Source organism: Manis pentadactyla, chromosome 7 (genome assembly GCF_030020395.1).
Source record: "Manis pentadactyla isolate mManPen7 chromosome 7, mManPen7.hap1, whole genome shotgun sequence".
In the NCBI taxonomy this organism is placed as follows: Eukaryota; Metazoa; Chordata; class Mammalia; order Pholidota; family Manidae; genus Manis; species Manis pentadactyla.
The window spans coordinates 76,956,778-76,970,241 of NC_080025.1; the positions used below are offsets into that span (position 1 = coordinate 76,956,778).

At 40.4% G+C, this 13,464-nt stretch overlaps 1 protein-coding gene across 2 annotated transcripts in view; it reads right to left on the minus strand.

The window, feature by feature from the left end:
- CALCR (calcitonin receptor) overlaps positions 1 to 13,464 on the minus strand; it is a 141,532-nt gene that overhangs the window by 11,593 nt on the left and 116,475 nt on the right. For both annotated transcript variants that reach the window (XM_057504522.1, XM_036879261.2), the window contains 4 exons: positions 11,538 to 11,598; positions 11,392 to 11,458; positions 10,106 to 10,324; positions 8,084 to 8,125 (listed from right to left, as the gene is read on the minus strand). In XM_057504522.1, coding sequence (XP_057360505.1) covers positions 8,084 to 8,125; positions 10,106 to 10,324; positions 11,392 to 11,458; positions 11,538 to 11,598 — 389 coding nt within the window. The remainder of the gene's footprint in view (positions 1 to 8,083; positions 8,126 to 10,105; positions 10,325 to 11,391; positions 11,459 to 11,537; positions 11,599 to 13,464) is intronic.

Genomic DNA, 13,464 nt, shown 5'->3' on the forward strand with positions numbered 1-13,464 from the left:
CAAGCACTTGGTTAGTATTAATTCACTTAATCCTCACAACGACTCTATGAGAAGGGCACTACTGTTCTCTCTGCAGACCAGAGCTGAGGTTACGCAGCATGTCCCTGGCCAGACAACTGGAATGTGACGCAGCCACCATCTCAGGTGAAGCCCATGGCTCCTGGCCATGCCTCTACTGTGGCACTGACAGGGTGAGAACTGAATTGAAATTTGGACTGTTTCTTGTGGTCGTTGCCCAGGCAGGATGGCAGCATCAACTGTGTGACCGTATGCTCCGAAGACTGCACTCTGGGTTTGAGGCCTAGGGCATTTGCTGCATGTTGTTTTCTTTAACTTCTTAGAGTTTCCTCCTTTGTAAAAAGGGGATCATAATGCTAAATCAAAGAGCTACTGGTAAGATCTGTTGAGGTTATTGAAATCACCTAGCATGCTGCTGGTGCACAGAAGCAGTGATTTCCTTTTCTCCTGTGCTCTCCCCATGGTGACCCTCATAGATTTTCCCATCAGTGTGACTGGAGTTGAGGGTCAAGTGTCTCCCTTATCATTATCTAGCACTTTAAGGTTCCTGCTGGCTCGGTTCTCTATTAGAGCTATTTACTGGTTGAAATGGATTCATGCAGGTGTGTTGCCTCTTATGGTTTTTTGAGCACATTAGATGAGGTACAAATATAAGCTGTAATATGGCTAGAGAGAGAAGATGTAGTATGGCTAGAGAGAGAGGTATAGATGAGGAAGACTGGAACAGTAAGGAAGAAAATCAGCTAGGACAGTTTATCTACATCCAGTGCTGAATAACAGCATTGGCTAGTTTGTTAACACTTTGAGAAATTTCCTTCTAAAGTCAAGGCACACAGAGAAGACCAAGTCTGAAAGATTAAGTCCTTTTATTCTTTCTAATCAAAACAATGTGCCTCTTCACACACTTTGGCTTCTTGCACTCAGCTATTGCCACTCAAAGTAGCAATGGGGTGACATTCTCCAAATGGGATGAACTTAGGGTTGGTTATTCCCTTCAGGAGAAGGAATTCAATCCACATCAGAAGTGACCTGAAGTCTTGGTCCAATGGTTTTATCCTTCAGCTTATGTACCAAAAGTGCTTCCACTTTTATCCACTCAGCCAGGCACATACAAGAAGGATTTTGTGCCCAGTAAGACCATCTGGACACCAGGCATGGAGATGTTGCCAGTGGGAGGACGGAAATTCCCATCAGTTCATTGCTTTTGCCTGAGTTGGCTCATCTCTTTGCCAGAATGGTTCTTAGCCACTTCTTGCTTTGACCTTAATTCTCCAAAAGTAACAAACTTCTTTTCTGTGTCCACCAGCTATATCATTTCTCTTCCCATCGGGCCTCTGCTCACTCTGTCCCTCTGTCTGGAATGTCCCTCTCCCACCCTTCATCAACACCCAGACTTTTTCAGGACTCAACATTGCTGTCATCCTCAGGAAACCTTTCTTCACCCCCTAATATAGAGTTAGGAGTCTCTTTTCTGTGCTCTTGTACTTGTCCATATAAACATTATTGTCCTTCCTACATTATAATCATTTGGTATGTCTGTCTCCTCCTTTTGTACAGTGAAATCCTTAAGAGCAGGAACCATGTTCATCTTTGTATTCCCAGAGGTTGTCAAACTGTTCAGCATGCAGCAGTTATTCAACAAATATTTGTTGAGTGGTTATCAGTACCCATTCTAGAATGGGTTCATAACTCTTTCAGTCAAGAAAGTGATCATCCATGACTATATGATAATTAGTGCATGGGTATCCAATGGTGTAAACGGAGGGGTATTGAAATGTCTAGCATGAACCTGAGGGAGAGGCTGGCTTTCTTTCATGGAAATATAAAATCCTGCATTTGTAATATAGGATCAGTGGTTTTTGAGAACTTGAATTCCTTCCTGAGGTGAACTGTTAGCCATGGATCATCTATAGTTGTTACTATATCCTCTCTTGTGCCATCATATATGTTTTTGGGGATTGCTCTTGAGCTCCAGTGGGTTGCTACTTCTGGGAATTATCAGAAGCAAATTTGTTGTTATACCTTTTATAACTGCATCACTTGTTATACTGCACCAGCAACCAGCTGGGGAAGTGGGAAAGACTGTCACTGGGTAACATCACCCCACCTTTCCATCCTTTTCTACCTGTAAGATCACTTCACTGGTTGTCATTTGATGCCATGAAAAAAGTAAAGAACTTTGGGTCAAGAAACCAACTCTTCCCACATGAGCCAGGAAATCTTGGCCAGGAGAGTTAACTTCTCTGAGGCTCCTTTCTTCAGTACAGCCCTTCTACCTCACCCAGCTGTCTGAAGGATTACATTGTTACCCTGGGTATCAAAGTGGCTTCTAAGCTTTTGAGTACCCGTACAGGGAGGCTACATTATTATTACTATTACTATTACTGTACTATATTATCTCTGTTATTATGGTAGGATGCTGACCTCAAGTCTTTAGACTAAAATGAAACCGTTGGGTCCTATTTTTTCCCTTTTTTATTTTTTGGAAGACGGTGATCTAAAGAAAATAAAAAGAGCTCTGAATTACAGTTTCTTATACACTCTAGACTAAGTCTCCATGAAGAGTGATCTATAACCTGTGTTCTATCACGCTTCCTGGGAAATATCTGATGCTGAAGCAAATGAGAGCACTTTCTGCACACTGTAGTTTGCACTGGGGAAAATGGTGAATTTAGGTTTTTGGAGAAAAGGAAAGAAAACTCTCAATGGGAAGATCATCTCTAGGAATATATTTTCAAATACTAATGCATTAATTAAAGGCATTAATGAATAAACAGTTCAGGCTCTCCTCTTCCATCTCTCCCTTCATCTTCCACACCATTCCCCAAGATCCTGCACTTCCCTGTCTAGTTTCCGGGCTTTTGTTTTGTAATCTGTGCAGCAGGAAAAACTGCAGAATTTCAGAGAGTGAACCTGATTTTACATCATTCAGAAAGGATTGATATGAAACCAGTTACAAGCTGAATCTATATGCCCAAATCTGCCATCCCTACTGAGTTATACTTTTGCTTAACGCATGAGTAAATTTCACTTTTTGTCATGTAGTGAAATTCCTTAACATCTCAAGAATCTAGTAAATATCTAAATTGCCTTCTCATTCTCTTTTGGATGTTGGATTTGGATTCCTTTGCAGTGTATTTTCCTGTTGAGATGAGTCAAGAGGTGGAGTGGCTTTAATCTGTTTAAATGTAAGTTCTTAAATGCCAGGTTTATAGTCTAGGAACCACCAAATGCTCTGTTGAGGAATTAGGAAATAGCCTACTAGTTCAGCATAATTTTGGAAAAGTATCATTCCCAGACAAACTGACAGTTTCCGTGGATTGAGCATCTCTCAAACACTAACATTGTCTGTAGAGCTAAAATGTACACAGGTATTTAGAGGTGTCCCAGGCAGGCCATTATAAGTTGACAGGGAGTTGGCCAAAGTGCCCATTAGACAAAAAAAGAAAAAGAAACTCTGTTTCCTCTCACCTGTCCTTTTAAAATAAGCCCCATTGGAGTGTGGATGCATATGAAGCGCCCAGACCAGCTTTAGGCTGAGTGGTTGGAAGTCTATTTTAATTTTTTAAAATTTTTACAGAAATGCACATAGCCTTTTATAATTGTATTCCAGAATCATAGCCTATCCTTTTGTGCGGAGATGGCAATCTGCTTCAATTTGTAAACCACACATAAGAATAGGCCCTTAGCAACGTGTAAATGACAGTTCAATAATTATAGTTTAATAAGAGCAATTACCTCTTACAATACCACATGTTGAACCTAATGCTGCTATGATCATAAGAATAAGGGCATTGAGTCTGTTTGAAAAAGCAAACCAGGGAGACTTTTATTGATCCTGAAAAGCATCAGATATGTTAGGAGTTGCCAATGAGATAAGTATAACATACAAAATTTAAGATTATATAAATTCATCATTCATTAGAAAAACAATTAAAACAGATCACTTTACTTTTCCCCTGATTATTTGTTTGTTGCCAACTTTTAAAAATAGAGCCCTGCTCTGACAGCTTAAAAGACATAATTACTACCTCTGACTCTAGTTTTAACCTGCTGTCTATTTGGGTCTCAGTTTCTGCATTTGTAAAAAAGAAAAGCAGGGTGGAATCTTTGTGGCTGGATTTGAATGTTTTTATCTCTGGCCTTTGTTTTCCCAAAACAAAAGAATGTAAGCTCACTGTAAGCACCACCACCACACTGCTGAAGGGAAGGAGGGCCGAATCCCAGGAGTTTGGAGTCAGGAATGAAGGTTTCAGGGCCTGCTCTTTCACACCGGCTCTTGCCACTATGACTCGTCAGACCTGCTACAATCTGAATTTAAGATTAAAACCTCAGAGTTTTGAAAACACTTTAAATTCACCTGGAAGTTAAAAATAATTGCATACTTTAGATGTTTTTAAATGGATCCGTATTAAACCCTATTAATTAGATGCTGAGGGATACTTCTGAATATTATTCATAGAATTGTCACTGATATATTTTTCACCCTTTTGAAGAATATGTCAGCAATATCTGTAGTTTTTATCTGACAGAATTTGTATGCTCTATGGTTTGAGGTGATTGGGTCCTTGATGATTACACAATCTGGGCTTCCTAATTCCCTTTCACGACCTACTTTTCTATGTGTGGGGAAGATTTCTTGTTACAAAAGACAACCATAAATAAGTATCATCTGTAATAGGTTAAAATGCTTGAAAATATTTAACTCTTGTTAAACATCCCCCCGCACGTCTCCCACTCATTAAATGAAGTCCCTTCATTGCTTGAAGAACAAATTAGATTTTGTTTAGAGTGGTGGTTCTCAAAGTGTGGTGTCTGATCAGCAGTGTTAGCGTCACCTAGAAACTTGTTAGAAAGGCAAATCCTCAGACCTGTCCCGGTCCTACTGACTAGGAAACTGCTACAGGGTCCCAGCACTCTGTGTTATAACAAACCTTCCTGCCATTCTGATGCACACTTAAATCTGAGAATACTGGTCTAGAACAAAGAAATCAGTGCTTAGCTTTGAGTCCCAAAGCTGACTTTCTTGAGTCTCTAAAAGGCAACGGTTTTGAAAACCAGGTTTTAACGACTGAGAGAAATAATTTCTAAATACAAAAACTAATTTTTGCATATGAAGTGAAAACCTGACTGGTCTGAAAATAGAATTTTACTAAAAACCATAGTTCAGAGAACAAGCAGGATGACACAGGGAGTGTCCCTTACAGATAAGAAGTGCAAGTGGTGAGTGCAGAGCCCTTTAACCTTGAGAGGAAAAAGAGAGATATATAGAGTCACAAATGACCTTGCATTTCCCCTTCATGATGGGAATACCTAGGGAAATGAGAAGAAAGAAAGCATGGAATAATAGAAACATTCCAGTACAGTAGGTCATTCTCTTTGACTCTGAGAGCACAGTCATGAAAATTGATTGCCCTGTAAAGAAGTGTCACTTTGGCCTGGTACCATATCCAACATGGTACCTGAGCAGTGGAGTGGCAGGGTCTATGGCATATACTACAGACAGATTTGCAGCCCTTCATAGGTAAAGACAGGAGCACAAGTGGGCTTGGCTCTTCCTCAGGTGGCTTGGGAGAGAGACATGTCACCAGTGTATCAGAATTGGGCTGGGCTTGGTCAAGGGGGCTAGAGTGCAAGGATCTCTCCAGCCCTCAGAGGCCAGGGCGACCACCATGAACTTTCACAGGGGTGTGCCAGCATAATACTTGGCAACACGTAGCACCTTCGGACAAAGGCTTTTGGAGCTAAGTATTTTCTAGAAGACTTGTCAACTATTAGAGGTGGAATGGGCTCTTCAAGATGAGATAAGTTACAGAAAATCAAATTTTAGTTTTCACATCCATTTGATACTATTAAATTGAGATCCTTCTGATTATGCACTTTGATCTACTGACTAGTGTATCTACAAAGCTTGGGCAACAGCAAGCATGAAAAAGGGAGAACGTCCTCTGTGATGTTAGCACTCTCTCCATAGTTAAACTGCTGCTTTGGGAAAACCGGGTGTTTTTATACCTGTAATCATCTTGCTGAGGTCTCTTAGATATCTAATAATTTACTGCAATGTTTGGAAGGCCAATGTGCACACTCTCGGAAGGGTTGTAAGAAATATCTGATGCATAAGCATGCTCTCAGAGTCATCTCCTGATTCCTATTCCTGTAATTCTCCAAATTCATTTCCTGCTTCTAGTTCATCCAGTGGCTACCTGATCCATTTCCATAATAGGAATCACTGTTAGCATACAAATAATAAATAAAAATTAACACCTCCATCTTCATTGTACAACTGACATATTAGCCCCCTAGATCTCTGCTGAAACCTAATACTCAGCCAGGCAGAACCTGATCACAATCCTCTCAGGTGCAGGTGGAAATAACTGCCTGCATATATAAGTGCCCTGCCTTGTTTAATGTAAGACAGTATGTTCCAGAAGGCCCGTTGAGGCCCAGATGTCTAAAATCCATGGGGCCGTGGTAGTATATCTGGCACAGCACACAATTCCTACATCATTAGAAATGTCATACTTGCCTCTTCCCCCAGTCATAGTTAAAATGGGGGTGGTCTCTTTATGTCAAAAAAGCAGAGTTATTTGATATGAAAAATATGTTTTTGTATGCCACCCGGAACAACTCAAAAGATGGGGATAAACATTTACAAAAATTGATATAAAGATGAGGTGACCTAAGCCCTATTTATTTATTAGTTCTTACTATTTTTTTTTTAAAAAAAGGAAGAAACACTAACAACTGGTAAGAGAAGAATGTCTTTTTATTTCTATCCCAGGCCTTCAGTCTAGCCCATAGCTATAGTGGGCTATAGTTCACCCCACTATATTCACCCCCTAGCAATAGTGAATGCACAATATATTTTTGTTGAATAATGGAATGAGTTGATGAATGAAGGAAGGAATAAAATATACCAAGTGAGAGAGAACAGGAGACACAAAGATCTTGTGATATGAGGACTGGAGATGAGTAATAGGTCACAAAACAACAAAACATCATAGGTTCTCCCTAAATATCATTTAAGAAACAAAGAATAGAGAATCAATTAAATATCAATTGATAATGGTTAGAAAATCCAATTACTAACAGAAAATACTGTGTTGATGTCTTAACAAAATGTGATTTGCCTTAGGATAGAATTATTCTTAATAGGAATTAATTAAAAATTATCACACATACTTTTCCATTAAAATTTATGTGGTTCATAACTAGAGAAAATGTACTGATGAAGCTTTAGGGAGGAATCACAGACAAAATGCAATGCAGTTGTGGCTTTAGTTCATTTAACTAAGAATCAGGAAATCTGGTTGTATAGGTATGACTGTGACATTGTGCAAGTCACATGATCTCTCTGGGGTTTGGATTTCTCACCTGAAAGATGAGGGAGCTTTTGAATCATGTCCCCCGAAGTCCTGAAGTTCTTTGGTACAAATATAAGCAGCTCCACTTCTATGTTTTACCAATTGGGTTCCCAGGTGAGATTTCATTGGAAGAAAGGGTACTCTGGCTAAAAACACTGACTTTTATGGATCTCTACATTTTATTGACCTATTCAGATAACAAATTACTTATTTGAGAGTCTTTTTTGAGTCTTAACTTCAGGCTGATTTTTGAAGTGTTCAGTAAGTGGTATGGCACTAGCTCCAAGCAACTGAAAAAGAAGGCCATGAAGCCAGTACACACTGGCTGGATACTGGCTCTGCCCCCAGGAGGAGCTGGGTCTTCCAGAAGGAATGGGGGCATGACTTCTCTTTCTGTGGGAATCCATAGTAACTTTCACTATTGCTGCTCAGGGTGCTGGCCAGTTTAAGGTGACCAGTTCAATCCAAGGAAATCAGAATTTAGCTGTGTGTCTGGACAATATCTGCAGTTGTGTCACACAAACATAAGTAAGATTCAACTTGCAGTAGTGGAAAAAGCATGATTCTGCTAGCCATGAAACCCTGTGAGGTCCACAGCAGGAGAGAGAGAGCAAATGAAAAGTGCACAGAGCCCCTTTGGGAGTTGTAAGGTCCTAGCTTTATATAAACGAGTGGTGGTATTACATGAATTACATGCCTACCTCGTTGTTGCAGAAGCAATAAATCACTGCAACGAAGAATCCCTAAAAAGGGGAGGAAAAACAGAGTTGAAATTATTTTGGTGTGCATTTTGCTGTGTGGTAATCAACATAAGTCGACAACCTGGAGAGGAACATTCACTACAGCAATAGTGAGTCAAGGCTCCATGAAAAACAATTACTGCCACTCATAGACAGTGCTTCACTATCTCACTATTCCATTAGAAATGCATTTTTCTTCTTAGGATTCTATCGTTTGGCTAAAAGGACAGCCCTGGTCAGTCTGGTTAATATACTGCTGCTTTAACATGGAGATTTATAGCAGAAGATGCTGGTTAAAGTGGATTTGAAAAGAATTTTTGTACTTCAAAATGTTTAGAAACTGGGATCTTGAAGAGTTTAGTAGAGAAAATTTATGCAAGTGCCAGTGCCACGGTGTGCAGCTGTGGGCCTGACTGTGCCCTGCGTCCTCATGGTGAACTAGAGCAACGCAGTACCAACAACCCAGCTCATCTCTCAGGTAAGGGCTAGGTGACCTCTGAGGTCTGGTCACTGCTCAGAAGATTCCTTGTGTCCAAGCTTTAACTGTCTACAGAAGTGGCCAAAGCTATAGCTCAGATTATTACAACAAGCCCTAAACTTTATTTTTAGCTCTCTATATATTGACCTCCTTTTTCACATTAAGCCTCAGCAGTAGAAAACAAAACTACTTCGAGATTTATAACTGAGAGAGCAAAATGCTGGCCTAAGAGCCTGTAGCAGATGCACCTGTATCCCCGGATCCCTGGCCCCTGGGTGGCTTTCAGGATCACCAGCACTGTGCCCTCAGCTGGGCTTTGGGGCCGGGCAGAGTGAATGAAAAGGGGGCAGCCAGTCTCCACTCATGTGGCAGACTTGGGGCCACTGGGACACCCCTGGGGAGCCTGCTCTTCTCTTCCACATGGGGAAAGAGCTGGATACATTTCCCTCTACAGTTCTTGAAGCATCATGGATGGAGTCCTGACATCCCTCTGACGAATGGTGACAGAGCAGGAGACACAGCTGGCTCTGTGCAAATCCAGTATGCCTCCTGGGAAAACTGACTCAGTGTGTATTTTTGAAAGGAGGGTAACCAGGGGGAATTTGCCTGGGTGGGATCTGCTGAGGGCCCAGGAAGCAAAGGGAAAGCAGAAGAAACACAGTGTCTCACAAAACCTAGCTTCCTTCACAGCTGTGGCTGGGCCTGTTGACTTGCAAGCTCTAAGTTATGAGTTTTAGATCATGGACTTTAGAGTTCTATCTCCTGACTTTGCCACTAACTAGAAAAATTAATTTTCCTTATCTGTAAGATAAGAATATTTACCCAACACATTACAATGCTTACTAAGTGGTGGCTATAATTATCTTTATTTTAGATTAGATAACATGAGAATGTCAGGTACACCCATTCTACAAGGTCTAACGTTGTTGGAATGGCTAAACTGATATCCTAAGGTCCTGACCTTTCTAATCAGGTCAGATGAAATAATTGGAAACTGGATTCCAGTTTAAGAGGGACATAGCTTCCAGCTCGGGGTCCACTGGAGGCATTTTGTACTGATAAAAACACCTGCTTCTCTGCCCTGTGTTTTCATGGCATTAGTGACTATGTGGATAGTAATCCAGGTTGGGAAACTACTGGCATTGGTTATGTTGGCCTTTAAAACTCCCCTCCATGAAGGAAAAAACAAATGTGGCCTTCAAAATACTGGGAAGGGGACGGGAAGGACAGGTCACAAGGACCCTGGGAGTAGCTCTCTCTTCAGCACTGCGCAGTGGCTCAGTCAGTCCCTGGCATGTTTGTCCTCATAAAGATGTGCTCTCAAAGCTCATACTCCTCATTTCCTTCCTCAGATTTAAGGTTCAAAAAATGAGATCAGGCAGTGAGAAAGACAGAGGAGCTGTATCTCCTCTAGATCATACACATCCTTCTCATCACTGATGAGCCCCAGACAGGGGTTCACCCTGCATCAAGTAGCTGAGCGAGTGCACCGTTGGCTTCCCTACCTGGAAATGAATCAGAGAGTGCATCAGGTAATCATATATTTTCCCAAGCAGTTTGTTGGAGGGCCTCCAGGGAAAGACAACAAACTGGATCCCCAGCAGGGGCACCAGGATCAGAGTGGCCCTCACCGCCTTCAGGTACATGTGCGATTCCGCCTCTTGGGTTTCCCTCATTTTGCTCACGAGTACACGGACGATGTTGAGCAAGAAGAAGAAATTGACCTGCAAAGATAGGATGTTATGAGCAAATCATGCAGGTCAGTATACCACTTCAAGACATCTATTTTCCTCCATTCTTATTTATCCAGAATAAATAAACACAAGAAACTGCCTGGGAGGAAGTATAATTTGCTCAGCTTTGCTGGAACCCTGGGCATCAGCATAACCAAAGATCCTTTTCAGACTTGAATCAACATTTCCGGTTTCTCCAACTTGACTATTGTGAATAAACATGCCATGATATGAGTATTTGTGTACAATTCTTTGTGTGGACATACGTTTTCATTTCTCTTGAATAAGCTCCTAGGAGTTCTTATCTAAGATACCCAAGAAAATAGAATTGCCTCTTCATAGGGTAAGTATATACATAACTTTATAAGAAACTGCAAAACTCTTTTCCAAAGAGGTGGCTTCATTTTATGTTCCCTCCAGCACTGTATGAGAACTCTACTTGCTCTTTCCCTTTGCCAACACTTGGTATGGTCACTCTTTTTGGTATTAGCCATCTGGTGGGTCACCGACTATTTCTCGACTGTTATTAGTTTTGAAACCAAAGTTTTTTTTAAACTGAATTGATAATTAATGAAATACTTGAAGTGCCTGAAATGTAGGCTTGGTGGTGGTTTTGATGATGGCTTGTGTATCAAAGATGGAATGAAAGATGGTTTTGTCTGGCAGAGCCGATGAAAATGGTGCAGGGGGACTTTGTGATTTCTCTCTTTGTTTATCAGCAACACCTTTTCACCATTCCTTAGCCCCTTGGCCTTTACCTTTAACCAGGAGAAGTTACTTAGAGAATTGTTAAAAAACAAAAATAAAAAAACAAAGCTATATTGTTGTTATGGCATGTTCAGAAAGGAACTCAGGGCACCCCATCTACCCCCACATTGTGTTAAATAAAATTATTTTTTTCCCCACTGGAAGACTCTCAAATCAACTATAGATTATTTTATTAGAGATGATCAATTAGCTTCATTTAGAATTTATAATACATGTGCTACATAGAACCATCTCCACAGAAGTCCCCACAAAGAGGTAACTCTGTTAGTGGATTAAAAAGCAATTCTTACCACCAAAGCCGCCATGACAGGGCCATGGATGATGTAAAGCAAATGGGTCTCCACACTCAGCCAGCAGCTGGAAAAAAGGTGGAAACCTCAATACAAATGCATTTTATTTACAAATATGTTAACTTAAAAACCGCCGTAATACTTACTTGTCATTGAAGTACAGTGCCCTAGTGATAGCATGGATAGTGGTTGGCACCAGCGGGAACCCTAAAAATGTGAAAAAGTACAAATCACACCTTGTTTCTTGGTCATAAGCTATACCTACAGTTGAATGGAAAATAGTAGTTCAGTTTCAAAAATAGTGGCAAATTTAATGTCTCTGTCAAGGTATTTTCCTGATATTTTTGCACAATTCATCTTTGGTTAAACCAGGCAAAAAATGCTCTTGGTTAGAACATCATGTCCTTTTAGAGAGGTTCGTTAAGGCATCCAGGTAATTAAAAGTCTCTCATACAAATATCTAGTATGGTGGGCATATTACTGCGCTCACTATGACTAGTATACTATCGTTAGGTCTGTGATGATGATAATGATGGTGATCACTGTTAGCTGAGACCAGAAAGCTCTTCATTGTGTGTGAGCTGGGCTCTCTTTGGGAGAGGAGCTGGGTCACCACGGAGGGAAGTGACCTGGGACAGCCTATGGAAGCAATAGTCTGATTGCTCCAAAAGCCTTGTTGTTGTTCACAGTATTTCTTCTAGAGTTTTAGTTTTTCTGTCTGTTTATATCACATGCATTGATCCTGTTTTCTTTCAATAAGAACAGAGTAGCCTAGTGTATTCCTTTATTACAGTGCAGACCCTTTATTACAGCAGCTTAGTACCATTTCCCTGACTACACTTGAAGTGCTAGTAAAAAACAGCTTTGAGTTACTAAATGGAACAATGGGGATTGTTCCTGGCAATGCATCCTGTCAGGTTACATCTTTTTAAAAGTCAGTTTTTATTCTGTTAATGTAATCTAGGGTAAAGTTGTGATGTTTGAAAAAAATATATTTTTCTCAAATGTACTTATGCACAATAGAATATCATTTGATTTGGTTGAGACATTTGTTGAAAGAGTTTTAAAAATTATTATCAGATTAGAAATGTGTCCCTGAAGTGAATTAGATCAACATACTTTTATTTTCTCTGAATTACATGCAAAAAGAGAACACCTTAAAAATACTTGACTGTTCACCTAAGAACAACCTCAGCTTGTTAACCCATGGAGTAAATCATTCAATGGGACCATCAGTTAAATATCAAAAAAGAATTTTGAGTTAGATGCTTTACATAAAACATAATTGTGCTTTATTCACCACAATTCTAACATCCCATTTCCTGACTTGGGTTTAGAAACAGAAATTCATTCTCTGGATTTATTCTGAAATACACATCTTAGAGTTAGGCAGCAAGAGCAGCATATGGAGATGTAACTCCCACCTCGTTCTGGAGAAAGGGAAATGCGTTTCTTAATACAAAGCGCAGCGTAGTCGCTGTGTCTGCCGATACCTGGGGCTCTTCGCCTTTCTCTAGCCATGGTGCCTTTTTTTCTGCAACATGTTTCTTCTGTCCTCTTCCCCATCTTCCACGAGGCTCCAAGAACCACAATAGCCCTTCTTCCCACTAAAGATGGTGATGGTATGAATAATCCTTTCTCCCCAGGATTTTTCTTTTTTTTAGAGGACTGGATACATTCTATTTGTTCATTGTAAAAGTCCATGGGGAAGTTTCCTTCTTTTATTTATAACAACAGGAGAACCAGTAAGGTGAAGACTCAGTCTGAAGAAGGTTATAAAGTAAATGATTTTTCTGAGAACTGAACTTCAGTATTTGCAGTTGCTTTGATTTGAGAGAAATCAACTAGGAAGTGATCCTGCCAGTTGTTCAGGAAAGTAGCTACTGACAGAAGCATTCTTTCACTTTCTGTTGCGGAGAATTTTACCACCAGATACTTTTCACCGAGAGGGTGATGTTCATAAAGTCTCTTATAATTAATTCTTTAAGATCCATTCCAGATGCTGGAGTGGGCAATATTATTCACAGCTGGAGTGAACTGATGGGACGTACATCCCCCGCAAACAAGAGTGAG